Below are 22,272 nucleotides of genomic sequence, written 5' to 3' on the forward strand. Positions count from 1 at the left end.
CCTCACTGATATAAAACCATATGTGAAGAATATGATACCCTCCTTGATAACTCTACATTGATCCTAGTACCCTTTCATTACCTAAAAAACATTATCATGTGTAAATATGTCTTTCGAATTAAGCAAAGCCCAAACGGATCCGTTGTCAGATATAAAGCATATCTAGTAGCTAAAGGGTTTCATCAACGACCTGATGTTGACTTCACAGAGACATTCAGTCTCGTTAAACTCATAATAATCTGACTTATCCTGAGTTTGGTCATCTTAAAAGACTAACACCTATGACAATTAGATTTTAATAATATATTTTTATATGAGACTCTAACTGAAGCATATTTGTAAACTACATAAAGCTATTTATGGACTTCATCAAACATCAACTAGCTTCATCAACTCTAAGTTTCATTAACTCAAAATCTGATACCTCGTTATTCCTACGATAACAAAATAAAAACACAATATATTTTTTGATATATGATTATTATCACAAACAATGATCATTTGAAGATTCAAGCATTCCTAAAACAATTGATCGATCGATTATCCCTCAAAAATTTAGGAAGAGCTATTTTTTAAGAGTAGAAGCAATATTTACATCTTTAAGTCTCTTCCTATCACAAAGAAAGTATATTCAAAATTTATTATCAAAGATAAATCATGGTCTCTTTCTTTGCAAAGATACCTCACTTCAACTCTATGTCTTTGTTGATGCTAATTGGGCATAAAACATTGATGATAGAACATCAACATCGAGATATATTATCTTCATTAGAGTTAATTTAATTAATTGGAGTTCTAAAAAATAAAAGACAATCACATTGTCTACAACTGAAACTAAATATTGTCATCATCGTCGTTGCTGTAGAACTCAATTGGGTCACGAATATGCTTAAGAAACTAGATATGGCTGATCAACTAGTAGACTCACTCACAAAGCCTCTCGTTCGCAAACTAATTTTGTTGCATCACTTTAAAATCGACATCCTTAATAGGAGCTCAATCTTGAGTATAATAACATATAAGATTTTTTCAACTGCACAAAAAAATCTCACTGGTCAATTGAAGAAAATCTTCTCTTCTAACATTTATATATATAAATAGACATTGTATTCATTTAATTCAATTGAGCTTTGTCATTACATTTCATTTTATCAACTAGCTCATAAAAACCAAAGTTAAATAGAAATATTGCTTAACTCATTTTCGAAGAGGAAGTTCATCAATGCACATTAACATGACCGAGTGAGAGGGAGAGACATGCAAAATAGGCTAACAAAAGTAATCTCTCTTTCCTTTTCATGAACTCGCCTAGTATTATAAGCGAAGCGATAATGAACCACGAGGAGCATTACGTCGATGAATCCTCTCTCGGGTCTTACTAGACTTTCTCTTACGATGCGGTCATCAATCCTATTCTTACAACTTTCCTCACATGTGGTGTAGATGACAGATGGCTCAATCCAACATATGAATTTTGGTCAGACATGCATATTTTAATAAGCTTGACCTGAAGAAGATTTGAAGACACATTCTTTTACTCTGAAACCATATTAAATCTTTTATCAACGTAGTTCTATCTAAAAACCGATGACGCATGATCTATATTAAACATTTAATTGCATGTACTGCAATTGTATTCACAAGAATGTACCACAAATTGGGATGAACCTTAGGAACATATATCTACTGCCTAAAATGGATTCTGACAATGAAGAACCCCACTCGATCCAGATTTTTCTGGACAAGGCTATGAATCTGTAAATATAGCTCGAAACAACTCAATCAAAATCAGACAAAAAAAAGCAAACTGGATATCTAACACCTTCTACAACCAATTGAAGCGAAACAAGTAAATAGAAGCGAACCCCCAAAACCCAGTCACCAACCTAAGATCTGAATCAGATCAGATAACTTAAGAAAGCAAAGGGTTAAAGCTTTCTCCATTTATGCAATAAATTTTCCCGGAATAGGTAGAAGCTACATCTCGGAGAAGGAAAACTGCCCAAAAAAATCTAAAGAGAGAAGAACGAATCGGACCTTGGGATGCAAGAAACGGGACGGGCTGGCGGGAGGTCGAGATGGTCGCGTCTCCGCCTCCGATTCAGTTGGTGCAAGGCGGGATCCGGCTCGTCCCGCCGCCGGATCGAAGCGTTCCCGACCTGCACCAAGCGAACCAGAGGCGGCCATGACTACAAAACCCTGATCGCCTCTTCCTCTTCCTCCGAAGGCGAAGGACGACTCCTGGGAGTATAAGGCCGAACGCGGGCTGATGCGGGTATAAGACGCCATCCCTTCGGGCACTACTTATAGCTAGAACGGGCGAAAGAGATCGTGACACGTGGTGCATCACCTGATGCAGCGAGACGTGTGACAGGCTGTCAAAGCACGCTCCAGCTTGAGTATTAATGAGAGTAAGTCACGGTTTGGTTATCACTGTGCCGTATATTAATGAGAGTGGTTTCAGTCTGCTAACTGCCTCAGCTCTCCACAGCCGCAACGTTAGGCGAAGGGAGGAAGCTAAGCATGGAATATAAAACCATGCAAAGTGCATGCAGCTGCTGCAGGCTGACAACCTCAAGAGTCGGGGCAGGGCAGCCAAGTCAAGCAGAATGATTCCATTGGTGGAAGAGAGAGCGAGAGAAAGAGAAAGAGAGAGAGAGAGAGAGAGAGAGAGAGAGAGAGAGAGAGAGACAAGTAAAAAAATATTTAAATTAATTAATTAGTATATATGTTTAGGAAGAATTAAAATTAAAATAGAAAATACTCATAATATTTTGGATATTATTCGAGAAGTGAATAATAATAAAAGGTTAAATCAAAATTTATCAAATAAATTACCTAAGTTTATAAATGCTATATATACTCATAGAAAAATATTCACACTAAAGTGCTACTTCTAAAACAAGAATATGAAGAGGACTATAAAATTTGATTCTAAAGGAAATGACATTTATATATTTTAAATCAAACATTATAATAGTCCCTTTGGATTGATCCTAACTATTTAGCTTATATTACTAATAAAAGTCAAGGAAATTATTTTAACTCAAAAAATAAAAGAGCATAAAAAAATTATTATTATAGGAAATCATCTTAAAATAAAAATGGTAATAGCGAATACTTATCATCTACACCTAGAGACGGTTCATCTGATGGATCTTATAGATACACGTTATGTTTCGATAATTCTAAAAATTTAATTTTTTTATCTAAAATTATTAGGATATTATTTTTGTTTTAGTGGTGACAAAGTCAGTATATTTATGATTTACTTAAAGTTGGTATGAAATTTTGTATAATAATTTATATAGAATTAATGTGAATCTTGAGTTTATATGCTTACATATAATGTAAGCATAAAAAATGTAGTTTCATAAATCTTGACCTTGCAATCAAATATTAACATAAAATGTAATTTCATAAAATTCTTGAAATTACATATGCTTACATTTACAAACCACTCCATTTTTTTTTTAGTAAAAAATGATATTTGATCATATTTATAAGTAACCTATTGAGATATGATTATATATATCTAATTCATATAAGTTCTTAAACTGTTAACACCTTTAGGTGTACATAGTAAGTCGAGAAACAATTAGATATATAAGTTTAAATTATCAAATTCAATACAGGTGGTAAATTTTATAGTAAATATAATAAATCTAATTAAAATCTTGATTCTTTTGCTAGATTATTAAAATATAATGAATCAATGGGAGTGATAATCTCAAATTTTAATATTGATGAGATATATGTTTACACTTCCTTATCATTTTTTATTTGAGAAATTATTTTTTCTCAAATCATTGAATGAACAACAAAATAATATTGATAAAATCTTACGTGACATTGATATCACTATTGATGAACTTATAAAACAACCATAACATACAATTTTGAAAAAATCTCAAAGAGAAAGTAGACTAACCATTTTTTATAATTATGGGATTATCTAAAAGAATTATACTATAATATGGGATTCAAAGAGATCTCTTATTATTCTTATATATTATTAAAAATAGTGAGTCTGAATAGTGGTACGATATGATAAAAGAATAGTTAAAATCAATGAACCATAATAGTATTTGTAATATTTGGAAACTCATCAAATTACCTAATAATTATAAAGAAAATTAGTATCTAAAATTAAAAATAACTCAAAGAATAATATTGAATGATATAAAGTTAGACTTATGGTTAAGAATCTTACTTATAAAGAAGACATCAATCATAATAAGATTTTTTTTAGTTTTTCTAATGAATCATTAAAAATTGTCATGACATTAGTACCTCCAAGTTACGTTAGATGAATATGAAAATAAATTTTCTAAATAGAATAATCTAAATGATATATATAATTATATTATATAATTACTTCTTTTATATTAAAAAATATTTTAATTAGTGTTTATATCTAAAGGTTAGTGAAGCTAATTTCTTGTTATATATATATATATATATATATATATATATATATATATATATATATATATATATATATATATATATATATATATATATATATATATATATGAAATTTTACTTGTCAATAGTGATCTTAGTCTATTACATGGAACCAATAGAATTCTCACCAATAATTTTAAGATGATCAATATGATTGAGATAACTTATGTTATTAACAAAGAGATATTTAGGGATATATCTCAATAATTATCTAGACTACCTCAAAAAAAATATTAATTAAATCTTAAAAATATTTAGTATATAGTTTTATCTAGCAAATGATAAAAGTGTAAAATTCAATCAAAGCTAATATTTTCTAAAATTAAATTGGAAAAGAATCAAATAAAATAAAATAAAATTTTGGATAATTGAAAGTCTATTATATACTCAAGCATATACTAGACCAAAATATTAGTTTCACAGTTGGCACAATAGGTAGATATTAGAATTACACAGAAATAAATTATTAAAAAATTACAAAAGATTGAAATGAGATATTTACAATAGACTATATGCTCATATATATATATATATATATATATATATATATATATATATATAATTAGATTAACTTGAAATGATGATATTTTCATTTGTTAATTTTGTAAATTATTATGATAATAGGAAGTCTACTTTATAATTTATATTTACATTAGCTAGAGGGGCAATTTACAAAAATAGCATAATGCAAATTGTATTATCAATAGTAGAAGATAATTTCATGGCACACTTTGAGGTCACTAATCAAGTTTTATGACTATAGAGTTTCATCTTATGATTTGGTGTGGTTAGACTCAATTGCCAAGTTGTTGAAGGTATTTTGTATTATATTACAATAGTTTTCTTCTATAAAAATGATAAATATTATAATAATATTAAACATATTAGCATAAAATACTTGATGGTTTGAGAAATGAGTTCAGATATAACTAGTATCAATTAAGAATTTAAGTCTCATTGTATTGATAGTTGATCCATTTACTTAGACCCTATAGTCTAAAGTATTTGAAAAAATATAATTTTTTGATTGAGTTCGTAAGCAATCTATAAAAGATACGATGATGCATGTTTGAGTAAATATTATAATTAATATTCTTATTTACATAATTAAAATTATTTATTTTTTATTATCTTATTTATAATTATATATGTATATCTTATAAATGAATGTGAAAATAGGATTATCTTAATAATACAAATTATGTGTTATTTAGATTACATTAAGAATGACTAATAGTGTTATAATAGATAAAAAGAAGTATGCAATTGATGACATATAACCATTATGCCTTGTATTGATAAGTCAAACTTAATATATTATTATTATATATTTATTTAACTTATTAATTTATTTTTAAAATACATATGTATATAAATATTTTTTAAAATTTTAAAATTAATTAGATAAAATTATTTTTTATTATAATTTATTTTATTATTTTGATCTTAAACCTTTTATATCTTATCAATTAATGTGTCAATAAGAAGAATATTAGATTTTATTATCCTGATTAATTGGTTAGATATATTGAGATTCTAATTAGATTCTGATTAAGGTCATCAAACACTTGTATTAAGAAACATTAAGAGATAATCTTGATGGCGGGACTCTTTTAATTGTTGGGAAATCGCAAAGAGCATCACATGTGCAATGAAAAATAAAAGATGAAACTTGTTTCCCAAAATAGATTTATCGAGTCATCGTGCAAAGATCAAGAGTGTAAAAACATGAAAACGATAAAACTGTGTAACTACATAAAGTGGTTGAGACATTCTCACATAGGAGGATCATATATCTCCTAATCTGTAGATCCGGTCCGTTAATAAATGAGCTCTCATAAACTGCTCTTTAGCGATGATCCACACAATGGAGACGACGATGACTCACCAACTTATGCAACACGTTCTTTCCTCACGTTTGTGCACCAACCAAGGAGGGATCGATCCCTCTTGTTGTCCTCTCACACCAAAGAGGAGGTAGTTGGCTGGAGGAATGAGCAAGGAGGAGGTGGTGGCAATAGGGGTTTAGCCTGTGATCCTTTAAGCTCAAACTCATATATATATATTGCTAGTCATAGGTGCCCTACAAGTCAATCATATGAATGATAACACGTATGACATAACACACACTCTTTTTTACTTATTATATTATTTAATTTTTTATTATTTTATATTGCTTGTTGCATGAATATATTGTGATGTTTATGGATTTGTGTAATAAGAATCGGGTCGTGATGAGATCACGATAATGAGACCGATCTGCCTTTAAACACAAACCCTAAATAATCTTGGTCATAGGTTACTCGATAGGGACATCAAGATGACCTGACAGATTGATGTACTATATACTCATCCATATGATAAAGATGACTGGTCTGATAACTTCTCTTGTGGGTACATTAGGGATATAGTGCGGGTGCTAATTGAAGAATGAGTTTACTGATTGATCCGCTCACGAAATGCTGGATGGTTGATGATGCCTTATTATTAGACAGTGATTCTGTCATTCTAATGGTGTATCTGGTCTCTTGGGATATCAAGGATGTCCTATATGAATACTCCACTCTTTGATATTGGACTTATAGGCTTGGAAGTTTCATATCTAGCATAGTCGATCATTGGGATTAGCAGCTAACTTTATGAGGGTTATTGAGTGTCGATAGAGGATCATCTGATCTCTATATCATGAGACGAATATCTCATGTGTTTTTGTTTAAACAAATCCTTGGCCAGGATCATTCAAATTAAGAGAGAAAGATTTCTCCAGGAGAATTCGATTAGAGCGAGACTCGAGTAGAAACTGTATGGGCTTGACAACACCATGCCCGGTATACGATATCTAGGGTATTAGATAGATGAGAGACTATAGATATATGACAATTGAGGATAGACATATCTAATGAATTGGATTCTCCTGTATTATTTGGGGACTGCGACATAGTGGCATATTACGTTTGTAACCGATGGTCGAGTGAATATGAGATAATAATTCACTAAGCCAAAAGGAGTTCTGATAGGTATGACTAACAGCCAGCTTGATATTAGGCCTAGAGAGTCATATACATATGGTAGGTATTGTGATGAGTAGAGGTTCGGATATGAGATATCTACTAGTCATATGTGCCCTACAAGCCATGAGTGATGACACGTGTGACTTGACACGTAGTCTTTTTGCTTATTATATTTTGACATTTATCATACACACACACACACACACACACACACACACATATATATATATATATATATATATATATATATATATATATATATATATATATATATATATATATATATATATATATATATATATATATATATATATATATATATATATATATTATGATGTCGTTAGATATGTGTAATGAGAATTGGATCGTGATTAGATCATGATAATGAGACCGATTCACCTTTAAACACAGATCCTAAATAAGCCTGGTCATAGGTTACTCGAGAGGGACATCGAGATAACCAGACAGACTGGTGTGTTGTATACCCGTCCATATGATAGATGCAGCTTGTCTCATAGCTGCTCATGTGGGGACACTAGGGATACGATACAGGTGCTCATTGGGGAATGAGTTCACTGATTGATCCTCTTACGGAATGCTGAATGGTTGATAATGCCTTATTATCAAATAGTGATTCCATAGTCCTAGTGGTGTATTTGGTCCTTAGACTTGAGACACCAAGGATGTCCTGTATGAGTGCTCCACTCTTTGATATCGGACTTATAGGTTTGGATGTCCCAGATCTAGTACAACCGATCATTGGGAGTGATAGTCAACCTTACGAGAGCTATTGAGTGTTGATAGAAATGTCTCATGTGTTCTTACTTAAACAAATCCCTGGACAGGGTTATTCAGATTGAGAGAGAAAGAGTTTTTCGTGAGAATCTGATTAGAACGAGACTCGAGTAGAAACCGTACGGGTCTGACAGCACCATGCCTAGTATACGGTCTCTGAGATATTAGATGAATAAGGGACTATAGGTACATGGTAACTGAGGACAGACAGGTCCAATGGATTGGATTCCCCTGTATTGTTTAGGGACTACGGCGTAGTGGCCTAGTACGTCCGCAGTCGATGAGTTGAGTGAATTATTATGGAGATAATAATTCATTGAGCTAGAAGGAGTTCTGACAGGTATAACTCACGGCCAGCTCAATATTGGGCTTAGAGGGTCACACATATATAGTAGGTATTGCGATGAGTAGAGGTTCAGATATAAGATATCCGCTGGAGCCCCTATCTTATTGGATATCCAATAAGCCCATGAATTATTGGATCCTATGAATGAGATCCAATAAGAACCTATGAGAGGTTATAGGATAGAGATCCACTAATCTAAAAGGATTAGGTAGTTAGATGGAGATCCAATACTCAATAGGGTAGAATCCATTAAGGTTAAGTTCACAAGTGACCTCTATAAATAGGAGGGAACTAGTGGTTCATAGACTAGAGTTATTTTGGTTGTCTTCTCCTATTCTCCTCCCCTTCTCCACCTCAGAACAAGCCTATAGTTTTGAGGAGCATCATTGCAGCTCTATTGTGTGGATCACCGCTAGAGAGGAGGGCGCTTGACCTCCTTCACCCTCTCCTAGAGATCTGTAGGGGTTCAGGGATATACGATCTCTCTAGATAACACAATATATCTCACACGTGGTTATCTATTTCGCGGATTTTGTACACTAATCTTCATATGACGATGAACATATCTTTGGAAATTATGGATTTTATTTTCTGTTCTTCCACTGCGCATGTGATGTCGCCCCAAGATTTCCCAACATTAGTTTCAAAGCCAAGTTGTTCGTGCAAAATATTGGTTTTGAAATACGTGTGTTGTGTTTTAGATAAACTTTTGACGTTAAAATCATTGACGCAAAAGCAAGAAAGGGTAGCAATAGTTGCCCTCGCAGATGGTAGCTTGCATGCGTGTAGTCGCAGGTAGGCAGGACAACGCCGGCGCACGCGCAGGCGCTGCACCTGTAGTAGCTAGCTGGCGGCTTGCTTGCAACAGTCCTATGGTCGGCAAGGGGCAGCGCTTGTGGGCGTTGCCTCGGTAAGGAATAGCGCCTTCGGGTGCTGCGCCTTGGGGAAAACTACCCGCAGGGGCGGTAGGGCCCATAGGGGTGCCAGCCCAATGGAGCAGCGGTGCCTACGGGCATTACGCCCATGGGCATTGGCGTCGGCGGGCGTTGCACTTGCGGGCAGAGGTGTCGCAGGGCAGCGGTGCCTGCTGGTGCTACGCCCGCGAGCAGAGCCACCCGTAGGGGCAGCAACGCCTATTGGCGCTACTTCTGCGAGCAGAGCCGCCCACAAGGGCACCCACCTGCAAGAGCGGCGCTCCTACCGGTGGCGGCCACAACAAGAAGGGGAAGAGAGGAAATTAGGGTCGGAGCAAAAAGATAATTTTGCTCTTGTGAATTTGAGAAATTTCAGGTTCTGTCCTTTGCCCAAATTATAAAAATATCTCTCAGAATTCAAAAAATTCCCTACATGTCCCTAATTTCAAAAAAAAAAAATTAATTAAAAAGTTTGATTGATTGTTATTTTTATTATTATCTAGTAGTCCTACACGATAATGATTTATAATGTGATGTATGATATGTGGACGGATGATCATGTACCGTGTGATATGTGTACTTGTGATTATTATTATCAGAATCTACGAGTCTCTATTTTATTTCTCGTTTATTATCGAACTTGAGTGTCTATGATTAAGTTGTAATCACACGAGGCGTAGTAGGAGCGTGGAAGCGATAACGGAACCCACGAGACGGATGATCGCGATGCATGGAGATGCGTCGAGATGCCAACAGAACCGATGAGGACGAGATGGATGATCACAGGGCATTGAGATGTACCGCTGCATACATAGAACTTGATGTGAGTGATTAGGCCCACTGGCTCGGGCTTGATCACATTAGGCTGTGGTTCATAATCATATGGTGTAATTGCTCATGTGATGTGTGATTGTTTATACACCTACTATATATATATATATATATATATATATTTGCATGCGATATAGATATATATTAAATATGTATGTATGTGATATGTCATATTATGAGACCAAATTAAAGAAACCCCTCTCTAGACAATATTAAGTCGGTAAATGTGAGGTAATTAAATTAACCCACGTGACCTTCCATCATTATAGGAAGGGACCGATTCTCGGTGTAGCTTGAGTTAGTTGAGTCCCTCGAGGCTTACCTATATTGCGATTCGCTATCCTGCTTATGACATAGAGATGTCACCAGTGACCTGAGGGCATAATATACTTGGTCGAGTCACTCGAGGGTATATCATTGAATCATACTCATCTTGTAACGATGGTGTTGACATAATCGAACATCATGGTTGGTCGAGTCCCTCGAGACCATGGTGATTCAGAGGCCGAACGGGACGAGAATCACAATGAGTTGTGATCGGCAAGAGTTGCATACCTTTCGGGCTTAGTGTGATTTGTTGAGTCCCTCGAGGTTGCACCAAGATACTGATTGGATCCTGATCCCCACTAGAAGTCTGTCAGAGACTTTCGTTTCACGTGCTGAGAGTGTCACATGACTTGCCAGTAAAATAGTGGAACCATATTAAGATAGAAGTTCATATCTTGATTGTTTATTTTTACAAAATCTGCATATTATTTATTTTTACTGTATCTTTATTTTCAAAAAATATCGCTTTCAAATCCCTTACGTGGCATACTTGATGTCAACCGCCTCACTGGTCCAAATTATATGGATTGGCTCCGCAACTTGAGAATTATTCTCATAGTGGAGAAAATCACGTACATCCTTGATACAATGATGTCTATGCCCAAGGAAGGGACAAGCGATAATGAGATTGCTCGCTACGTGAAGTACATTGATGACTCCACTCTTGCTCAGTGTTACATGTTGGGCTCCATGACTCTTGAGTTATAAAGACAACATGAAAAGATGGCTGTTATATCCATTTTCCTACATGTCTGCAAATTGTTTGATGAACAGGGAAGGACTCAACGATATGAGATATTTAAGAGCCTCTTCCGTGTTAAGATGACTTGGGGAACACCAGTTCAAAACCATGTCCTAAAGATGATTGAGTGGATAGACAAACTCATAAGCCTAGGAATGATCCTAAAGGATAACTTGTGTGTGGATCTTGTGCTTTAGTCAATACAAGATTCATTTTCATAGTTCATAATGAATTTTAATATGAACAAGCTTGAGATGACTCTCCTGGAGCTCCTCAATATGTTAAGGGAGGCAGGGAGCACTATCAAGAAAGAGAAGCCAGTACCTTGTAGAGAGGGCAAAATAGAAGCTTGGAGAAGCTTCAGGTACATTCATGATCAGTCTCCATTTGCCACTCTTATGATAACACATGAGTATTAGATACCGGTAGTGCTTATCATATTTACAATTTGTTGCAGGTTCTAATAAGGCCTAGGAGACTGGTGAGAGGCGAGATAGATATCAAGATGGGCAATGGAGCAAAAGTTACTATAGTAGCTATTGGCGAGGTTGCCTTACATCTGCCTGGTGGAGTTGTTATTGTATTGGATGCATGCTATTTTGTTCCTTCTAGTATCAAAAACATTATTTCCATTTCATGTTTGACAGTTAGTGGATATAAATTAATTTTTAAGAACAATGATTGTTCGATACTATTAGGTGATGAGATCATCACGAGAGGAACATTGCATAATGGTCTATTTATGCTAGACACTACTCTACATATTATGAATGTAAGTGTGTATAAGAGGAAACAAGATGAGGTGAACAGTACATACCTGTGACATTGTAGGCTGGGTCACTTCCATGAGGGAATGATTCAAAAGTTTCTAAATAATGAATATCTAGATCCATTCGACTATGAGTCATATACAACCTGCGAGCCTTGTCTTCGTGGAAAACTGACCAACTCTCCATTTAGTGGAACTGGAGAAAGAGCCACTGAACTACTAGAACTCATACATAGTGATGCATGTGGACCCATGTCAACTCATGTTATTGGTGGTTACTCCTACTTCATTACCTTTACTTATGATTTCTCAAGATATGGATATGTATACTTAATGAAGTATAAGTCCGAGGCCTTTGAGAAATTCAGAGAGTATAAGAATGAAGTGGAGAACCAGACTGGAAAGAGTATCAAGACTCTTCGATCAAATCGTGGAGATGAGTATTTAAGTACAAAGTTTACTCAGTTCCTCAAGGACCATGAGATTCTATCCTAATGGATACCTCCTTATACACCTTAGCTCGATGGTATATCTGAAAGGAGGAATTGTACGTTGTTAGACATGGTACGGTCCATAATGAGTTTCGCTGACCTACCCATCTCATTCTGGGGATATGCCCTAGAGACTACAGCTTACATTCTAAATAGAGTTCCAACTAAGTCGGTAGTGTCTACACCATATGAGATATGGAAAGGGAAGAAGTCCAATCTTAAGGTTGTTAAGATTTAGGACTACCTTGTCTACGTTAAAAGACGCAACCCCGATAAGTTAGAATCAAGGACGGAGTGGTACAAGTTTATGGGATACCCCAAGGAAACTTGTGGGTATTATTTCTATCATCTCAAGGACCAAAAGATCTTTGTAGCTAAGAGAATGACGCTCCTTGAGAAGGAATACATTCTTGGCGGAGACAGCGGGAGCATGATAGAGTTGAGCGAGGTTGGAGAACCTAGCTCAAGCACTACTCTATAGCCCGAGTCTTTTCAGGTATCTAACACATAAGTTCTAACTTTACATAGGTCCGACAGAGTATCCCATCGTCCTGAGAGATATATATGACATATTGGAGGAGAGGATGTTGAGAATATTGATCCTCAAACCTATAAGGAGACTATTATGAGTATAGACTTCAGGAAGTGGCAAAAAGCCATGAATTCTAAGATGGATTCCATATACTACAATAAGGTTTGAAACTTAGTTGATGTACCCGAGGGTATTATACCCATCGGTTACAAGTGGATCTTTAAGAAAAAGATCGAAGCAGATGGAAAGATAGAGATACCTATAAAACAAGACTAGTGGCTAAGGGGTATCGTCAAAGGCAAGGTGTTGACTATGACGAAACCTTCTCACCCATAGCCATGCTAAAATCCATCCGAATTCTATTGCCTATTACAGCACACTATAATTATGACATCTAGCAAATGAACGTGAAAATCACATTCCTCAATGGCAACCTCGAGGAGGATGTGTATATGATACAACATGAGGGATTCATGTCCAAGGACTGCCTAGATAAGGTGTGCAGGTTGCTTAGATCCATTTATGGACTAAAGCAAGCTTCTCGAAGTTGGAACATAAGATTTGATGAGGCAATCAGATCTTATGACTTCGTTAAGAACGATGCTTGGCTTGTCCCAATCCAGATCTATAGAGGCGGATCCAAGAGGATGCTTGGCTTATCCCAATCCAGGTACATAGACACCATTGTCAAAATATTTAGTATAAAAAATTCCAAGAGAGGTCTCATACTGATGAGACATGGGATATCGCTTTCTAAGAGTATGTCACCAAAGACTCCTGAAGAAAGGAAGAACATCGATAGGATACCCTATGCATCAGTAATAGGGTCTATCTTGTGTGTCATACTATGTACCAGGCCTGATATAGTGCATGCTCTGAGTGTCACAAGCATGTATCAAGCGGATCTAGGCTTGGAGTATTGGAAAGCAGTAAAGTGTATCCTTAAGTACTTGAGAATGACTAAGGATCTTTTATTGGTATATAGAGGTAGTAGCATCAGGGTTGAATGCTACACAAACTCGAGTTTCAAGTCTGATGTCGATGATAACAAGTCTAATTCAGGGTATGTATTCATCTTGAATGGAGGAGTAGTGTGTTGAAAGAGTTCCGCAAGACACTGCTATTGACTCGACCATAGAAGCGGAATACATTGCTACAACAGTGACAACAAAAAGGGAGTTAGTATGAAGAAGATCATCATAGATCTGGGAGTCGATTTCGTTATATTACGATACCTACGGGGAGATTGCTCAAATGAGGAAACCCGGGTCTTATCAGAAGTGTTCCGGGGAGGTTCCAACTGTCAACTTAATCCTAATGGATCCTCCCCTATTGGGTATTGGATCTCCATCTAACTACCTAAGCCTCTTAGATTAGTGGATCTCTATCCAATAATTTCTCATGGGCTCTTATTAGATCTCATCCATATGATCCAATAATTCAGGGGTTTATTGAATATCCAATAAGATAAGGGCTTCGGCGGATATCTCATATCCGAACCTCTACTCATCGCAATGCCTACCATATGTGTGTGATCCTCCAAGCCCAATATCAAGCTGGCCGTGAGTCATACATATCAGAACTTCTTCTAGCTCAGTGAATTATTATCTCCATAATAATTCACTCAACTCATCGACTACGGACGTACTAGGCTACTACGCAACAGTCCCTAGACGATATAGGAGAATCCAATCCATTAGACCGGTCTATCCTCAGTTATCGTGTACCTTTAGTCTCTCATCCATCTAAATTCCAAAGACCATATACCAAGCATAGTGCTGTCAGACCCATACGATTTCTACTCGAGTCTCGCTCTAATCGGATTCTCCTTGAGAACTCTTTCTCTCTCAATACGAATGACTCTGGCTAGAGATTTGTCTGAGCAAAAATATATGGGGCATTCCTCTCATGACACCGAGAGTGGATGATCCTCTATCGATACTCAATAGCCCTCGTAAGGTTGACTACCACTCCCGATGACCGGTTGTGTTAGATTTGGGACATCCAAACCTATAAGTCCGGTATCAAAGAGTGAAGCACTCATACCGAACATTTTTTGTCTCAAGTCTAAGGATCAGATACACCAATGAGACTATAAAATCGTTGTCTAACAATAAGGCATCATCAACCATTCATTATTTCATAAGCGGATCAATCAGTAAACTCATTCCCCAATGAGCACATGTATTATATTCATAGTGTCCCCACATGAACATCTATGAGACCAGTTGTATCTATCATATGGACGGGTATACAACACACTAGTCTATCCGGTTATCTCGATGTTCCTCTTAAGTAACTAATGATCGAAATTATTTAGGATCTGTGTTTAAAGACGAATCGGTCTCATTATCGTGATCTCATCACGATTCAATTCTCATTACATAGATCTAAGAACATCATAATATATATATATATATATATATAATAATAATAATAATAAGCAATATAAAGTAATAAATACCAAAATATAATAAACAAAAAGACTGTATTAAGTCATATGTGTCATCACTCACGTGATTAGTTTGTAGGGCACCTATGACTAGTAGAAGAGGTAGCCCATTTTTTATTGCGTAGTGCGCGCAGCGAAAAAGATTGTACAGCGATTTGAAGAGCGTCTTCATAGCCCCTACCATATAGATAACCGCTAGAGAGGAGGATAATTGACATTCTTCATCCTCTCTCGCATATCTATAGGTTTTTAAAGATATACGATCTTCCTAGGTAATACAATCTCCCTTGTATGCATCATTTTTCGGTTTTGTGGGTTTTTGCACACTAATCTTTATATGACGATGAAACTTTATTTTCTGTGTAAAATTCTGGGATTTTGTTTTCTGTTCTTCAATTGCACATGTGATGTCGCCTCAGATTTCTCAACATATAGAGCACTCTTGCTTACCCTTATGGATCCTAGCTTAATAGATATTGAATCCTCATCCAATAATCATTCTAAGCCCTATTAGGTCTCACCCAATGGATCTAATAAAACATGGGCTTATTAGATATTTCATATCAAATCTTTTAATCGTCGCATTGTTCACTAATGTATGTGACCCTCTAGGCCCAATACCGAGCTGGTCGTGAGTTGCAGTTGTCATAACTCTTTCTAATTAGTGAATTATTATTCTTATAATAATTCACTCAAGTCGAGAATAATTCACTTAACTTATCAACTATAGACGTATTATGCCACTAACCTATTATCCCAAATGGTATAGGGGGATCTAATTCATTGGACATATTTCCCTCAATTGTCGTGTATCTATAGTCCCTCATCCACATAATATCTTAGAGATCATATACCATGGTACTATCAAGCTCATATGAGTCTTACTCTAATTGAATTCTCTTATAAAACTCCATCATTTTCAATCCGAATCTTACGCTTATCGGATTCATCATGATCCAATCGACCCTAGCGATGAATTTGCTTGAGTGAAAGCATTTGAAATATTCCTTTCATGATACTGAGAGTATATGATCCTCTATTGATACCCAATTGCATTCGTAAGGTTGACTATCATTCCCAATGATCGTCTGTGCTAGATCTGAAACAATGCATCCTTACTATTTCAAGTCTAAGGACCAAATATATAATTGAGACTACATAATCGCTATCTGACAATGAGGTGCCATTAACCATTCAATATTCTGAAAATGGATCATTTATTCAGTAAACTTATTCTCCAATGAGCACCTATACTATATCTCCGGTGTCCCCACACAAGAGACCAGCCACCTCCATGATATAGATGGGTATATAACATATCAGTCTGTTCAATTATTTCGATATTTTAATCTATGACCGAGAATATTTAGGGTTTGTGTTTAAAGGCGAATTGATCTTATTATCATAATCTCATCATGATCCAATTCTCATTGTATAGATCCAAAGACATTATAATATATTCATCATCTAATATAAAAAGAGAAAATATAATAATAATAACAAAAAAATTAAACAGTATATCATATATATTATCACTCACGTATTAGTTTATAGGATACTTATAACTAGTATTAATCATCTTAATATTTATTTGACAAAATCACAATGAGTTATATGAGATACCCTATTAGTTATTATATTTAAAAAATATACGTATTTATTTTTTATCTGCGATGCTTGATTGAATCTTAGTATAAAATTTTCGATCTATGAATTTAATCTTGATATAAAATTTTTATATGATAAATTTATTTGTTAAGTGCCGTTGTTGCATTAACAACATAGAGATCCTCTAATAGGAGATGAAATGTTGTGGATGCTTGGAGATCAACGGGACATGGAGTTGCAATCCAAGTCGATCGCGCTCCCGTTCCGCACGGAGAAATTGAGCGGACATGAGAGGTGAGTCCTAAACCTCACGGAGAGAAGGAGGCCGGCCCTCCACCGGGTACTCGCGTGCCCATCGAGGTCGAATGGCACGACGCCCCGCCTCAGCGCCACCTTCATGGCCTCCATGGCCTTCTTGTCCAGCGGGATCGGCGACGACTGGAAGCGATAGTTGAGTTCGGAGGAGCTGTTCTTGGCGACATCGAGCGGGTCGGCCCGTAGCTCCGCGACATCGATGCCGTGGAACCGGAGAAGGAAGCTGAGGTCGGAGAAGCCGGCACTGGCCTTGTTGTCGTTCTCCGCCACCACATCGAGGGCCATATGAATCTTAAGCAGCCCTGACGGGTCGTAGTCGAGATGGTTGAGCTGCGCGTAGGCCACCTTGATGTAGGGAATCTTGGGCTTGTAGACCATGTAGATGACGAAGACGACGATGCCGGTGATGATGACGGCCGTTGCTAGGATGGCATACACGATAGCCAGCATCCAGATTAGGGGATTGGTGCGCCGCCCCTGCCGCGTTATGAGCTTTGGCATCGGGAATTTTGACAAACACCATGCGGGCGAGTGTTGCTGCTGCTGCTGCACTATAGCGTTTCTTATGGGATCGTGCAAGATTTGGTAACTCCTTTTCTTTAGTATTATTCCAAACAAAGAAAAATACCATTCTTGCCTTGTGATAGCTAACTTATCCTGTTGCCTTTTGAGACTCCACCACTGGCTACAATTCAACTGTATGCAACCTTTTTGGCTTCATGTCTTCCTTTCTCGACACTCTTGCCCTCCATTTACACTATGTAGTCCAATGTTTTGGACGCAGCTAAACGTCATGGCTGTTGCTGCTGTGGAGCCATTTACAAAGGCATATTTGTAGGTAGGCCTTCTAAAACGAGGTCAAAGAAGGGATTTGCCATTCTCAGAAAATATTGGAAATGAACGCAACGCTTATTTAATGAACTTCTAATAATCGCTCGTCCTCTTGAGCTAACAGCTGCAAATGGCTTCGATTTAACTTGGGATCGTCTTAAAAAAGATTTAATGAACTTCTAATAATCGCTCGTCCTCTTGAGCTAACAGCTGCAAATGGCTTCGATTTAACTTAGGATCGTCTTAAAAAAGATTTAATGAACTTCTAATAATCGCTCGTCCTCTTGAGCTAACAGCTGCAAATGGCTTCGATTTAACTTGGGATCGTCTTAAAAAAGATTTAATGAACTTCTAATAATCGCTCGTCCTCTTGAGCTAACAGCTGCAAATGGCTTCGATTTAACTTGGGATCGTCTTAAAAAAGATTTAATGAACTTCTAATAATCGCTCGTCCTCTTGAGCTAACAGCTGCAAATGGCTTCGATTTAACTTAGGATCGTCTTAAAAAAGATTTAATGAACTTCTAATAATCGCTCGTCCTCTTGATTTAACAGCTGCAAATGGCTTCAATTTAACTTGGGATCGTCTTAAAAAAAACAAAAAAACAATGTAGTGAGATTTGAACCCACAACGTTTCGGACCAGAACAACGCCTTAGACCAACTCGGCAATCTCAACTGATGTTTTAAGGGTGAATCTTATATTCTATATACACTTAAAGTAAGTTGGTAATTGTAAATAGATAAAACATAAAACATCTTATTGAGAGTAAAATTTGAACCCACGCCCTTTCGGACCAGAACCTTAATCTGGCGCCTTAGACCAACTCGGCCATCTCAATTAATGTTTCAATGGTGAATCTTATATTTTATATACATTTAAACTAAGTGGGTAATTGTAGATAGATAAAACAAAAAACATTTTGTTGAGAGTGGGATTTGAACCCACGCCCTTTCGGACCAGAACCTTAATCTGGCGCCTTAGACCAACTCGGCCATCTCAACTGATGTTTCAATGGTGAATCTTATCTTTTATATACATTTAAAGTAAGTGGGTAATTGTAGATAGATAAAACAAAACATTTTGTTGAGAGTGGGGATTTGAACCCACGCCCTTTCGGACCAGAACCTTAATCTGGCGCCTTAGACCAACTCGGCCATCTCAACTGATATTTCAATGGTGAATCTTATGTTTTATATACATTTAAAGTAAGTTGGTAATTGTAGATAGATAAAACATCTTGTTGAGAGTGGAATTTGAACCCACGCCGTTTTGAACCAGAACCTTAATCTGGCGTTTTAGACCAACTCGGCAACGTTAACTGATGTTTCAATGGTGAATCTTATCTTTTATATACATTTAAAGTAAGTTGGTAATTGTAGATAGATAAAACATAAAACATTTTGTTGAGAGTGGGATTTGAACCCACGCCCTTTCGGACCAGAACCTTAATCTGGCGCCTTAGACCAACTCGGCCATCTCAACTGATATTTCAATGGTGAATCTTATGTTTTATATACATTTAAAGTAAGTTGGTAATTGTAGATAGATAAAACATCTTGTTGAGAGTGGAATTTGAACCCACGCCGTTTCGAACCAGAACCTTAATCTGGCGCCTTAGACCAACTCGGCAACGTTAACTGATGTTTCAATGGTGAATCTTATCTTTTATATACATTTAAAGTAAGTTGGTAATTGTAGATAGATAAAACATAAAACATTTTGTTGAGAGTGGGATTTGAACCCACGCCCTTTCGGACCAGAACCTTAATCTGGCGCCTTAGACCAACTCGGCCATCTCAACTGATATTTCAATAATGAATCTTATGTTTTATATACATTTAAAGTAAGTTGGATAAAATATCTTGTTGATAGTGGGATTTGAACCCACGCCCTTTCGGACCAGAACCTACGCCTTAGACCAACTCAGCCATCTTAACTGTGATTGTTAGCGTCTTTCCTTTTTATTTAAACACATTTTTGAAGCTGTTAACATAACAACATACAAATGTGTTAATTAATTTTGAATCAAGTTCTCAAGTTAATTATATCATATGTGTGTAATTTCAGTTAATGCTATTTATGGCATCTCAATAAAATTACAAAGAAAATTTCATTATACTAAATGAACATCAAATATATATTTTTTTGAAAAAAATAGACGAACTCAAACCTAAGTTGTATCAATTATGTGTATAATGGCATAAACCCCAACAGAGACATTAACCGCGTGCCTTACTTTTCGGATCTAAGGCACACCTACTGTTCATTGTAAATTATTAATATTTTACTTCCTTTGTTAAAAATAAAAACGAAAATGATCGGTACATATTAAGAAATTTTAATGTCTTTTACGCTGGTGCAACTCGGTGCCTGAGATCACAACACCTCGACATGAAACAAACAGTGATTTGAATCGATACTTCTCAGACCTGCTTTCAGGCAGAACATTCAATGATGCCGCACCCAGTTTATTGAAATGGTACAGTTACTCAATCCGATTCAGATTTGGAATCATATCGATCACGATGACGATGATGATGATGTCGATGTTTTCTTCGACGATGATAATGATCCGAGTCATGACTGTCGGACGCATTAGGATCTAAATGACTTCCCTTATTATACTTGCTTGCTGACTTCTTCCTCCTTTGCCTGTCCGTTTCAGTATCAGCAGATGATGAAGATTCACGACAACGTTGTTTCTTATGCTTGCTCTCTGAATCCCTCCTCCTTTCCTTATCAACTTTGAATTCTGAATCAGTCGATATCGATGTGTGTGTCCGATGTTTCTTCTTATACCTGCTCTTGGATTGCTGCCTAATTTCTTTATCACTTTCAGATTCATAGGAGTCCAAGGATGATGATGACTGATCACCATCACGACGTTTCTCATGTTCGCTATGAGATCTCAATGAATGGTGCTTGTGCTTGCTTTTCCGCTTTGAATGCTTCTTAGATTTGCCTGCAGAGAAGTTGGAGAGAAGCGGAGGAATCTTGCCTCCACCCAGAAATCCTGAAAACCAAGTCAAAGACAGTACATAAAGTTGAGATTATATATGGAAAAGAGATCATAGTAACTTGTACAACAAATTATACCTCCATATTCATCAAATATGTCTTCTGCCACTATCTGCTGGTTAGGATCATCCGGTCTGAAACCACCCCTAGGAGGGCTCATACCTGGTTTCTGTTTCAGTTCCCACTTCAAGGGCTGCAGATATAGCACATAATACTTAAATAACACAAAAAGAACCAGAAATCAAATACCAGAACATGATGTAAGCTAGAGTGAATATTCTGAATCACAACAGCTATATCACATGATGCATTGTGCTACACTTTGGTTTCATATGAGACAACAATAATCCGTAATTGTCTCAATAGCGTAGACACCATTGGTGTAAACTTCTCCACTCCCCACTAGAACACAATATAACTGCATATTCAAGGCCAACCACATAAGATTGCATCATCCTGGACAACTTGGCAAGAAGGCCTCTTATAATCTCCAGTTCTACTTATCCAGGCAAATGCAAGCTATATATAACTGAAGAGTCAACTTCAGTCTAAAATGACAACACAATTGACGGTGAATAGTCACCGACTTTTACTGGAAGTCAAGGCATGGCCCTACATATATGTAAGTATGATAATCAGCCAGCCACATAGGTCTAATTTCTTAAGGTATATAGATATTACACAGTCAATCAAGATACCTAGCCTAGAACAAAAGGTTGAGCCAGTTGACAATTATAATTATACATTATAACAGAACCACTGGTATATATTAGCTTTCTTCAGAATATTTTGTTTTCCCTACTTATAGTTATATGACTTGC

General features: G+C 36.2%; 2 protein-coding genes and 4 non-coding genes across 6 annotated transcripts; all 6 read right to left on the reverse strand.

Annotated features, from left to right (window-relative positions):
• Positions 1-17,404: 17,404 nt before the first annotated feature.
• On the reverse strand, positions 17,405-18,400 carry LOC135664757 (uncharacterized). Its single transcript, XM_065177047.1, has one exon. The coding sequence runs from the start codon at positions 18,099-18,101 to the stop codon at positions 17,505-17,507; it is 597 nt and encodes a 198-aa protein (XP_065033119.1). The 5' UTR covers positions 18,102-18,400; the 3' UTR covers positions 17,405-17,504.
• A 953-nt stretch (positions 18,401-19,353) lies between these two features.
• TRNAL-AAG (transfer RNA leucine (anticodon AAG)) lies at positions 19,354-19,434 on the reverse strand. Its single transcript has one exon. It is a non-coding gene; the product is annotated as a tRNA-Leu (tRNA).
• An 80-nt stretch (positions 19,435-19,514) lies between these two features.
• On the reverse strand, positions 19,515-19,596 carry TRNAL-AAG (transfer RNA leucine (anticodon AAG)). Its single transcript has one exon. It is a non-coding gene; the product is annotated as a tRNA-Leu (tRNA).
• Positions 19,597-19,834: 238 nt separating this feature from the next.
• TRNAL-AAG (transfer RNA leucine (anticodon AAG)) lies at positions 19,835-19,915 on the reverse strand. The gene has a single exon. It is a non-coding gene; the product is annotated as a tRNA-Leu (tRNA).
• A 238-nt stretch (positions 19,916-20,153) lies between these two features.
• Positions 20,154-20,234, reverse strand: TRNAL-AAG (transfer RNA leucine (anticodon AAG)). The gene has a single exon. It is a non-coding gene; the product is annotated as a tRNA-Leu (tRNA).
• Positions 20,235-20,699: 465 nt separating this feature from the next.
• On the reverse strand, positions 20,700-22,246 carry LOC135664758 (uncharacterized zinc finger CCHC domain-containing protein At4g19190-like). Its single transcript, XM_065177048.1, has 2 exons — positions 21,530-22,246; positions 20,700-21,446 (listed from the first exon to the last, which is right to left on the reverse strand). The coding sequence occupies exons 1-2, from the start codon at positions 21,609-21,611 to the stop codon at positions 20,923-20,925; spliced, it is 606 nt and encodes a 201-aa protein (XP_065033120.1). The 5' UTR covers positions 21,612-22,246; the 3' UTR covers positions 20,700-20,922.
• Between the last annotated feature and the right edge of the window lie 26 nt (positions 22,247-22,272).

This window comes from Musa acuminata, unplaced genomic scaffold (genome assembly GCF_036884655.1).
Source record: "Musa acuminata AAA Group cultivar baxijiao unplaced genomic scaffold, Cavendish_Baxijiao_AAA HiC_scaffold_882, whole genome shotgun sequence".
In the NCBI taxonomy this organism is placed as follows: domain Eukaryota; kingdom Viridiplantae; phylum Streptophyta; class Magnoliopsida; order Zingiberales; family Musaceae; genus Musa; species Musa acuminata.

What these genes read in the sequence shown, in the direction of transcription:
- LOC135664757 (XM_065177047.1), bottom strand. Translation starts at nt 18,101, where the DNA reads ATGCCAAAGCTCATAACGCGGCAGGGGCGGCGCACCAATCCCCTAATC.
- LOC135664758 (XM_065177048.1), bottom strand. Translation starts at nt 21,611, where the DNA reads ATGAGCCCTCCTAGGGGTGGTTTCAGACCGGATGATCCTAACCAGCAG. An exon ending in CATATTTGATGAATATGGAG is followed by an intron (nt 21,447 to 21,529) that starts GTATAATTTGTT and finishes CTTGGTTTTCAG; the next exon opens with GATTTCTGGGTGGAGGCAAG.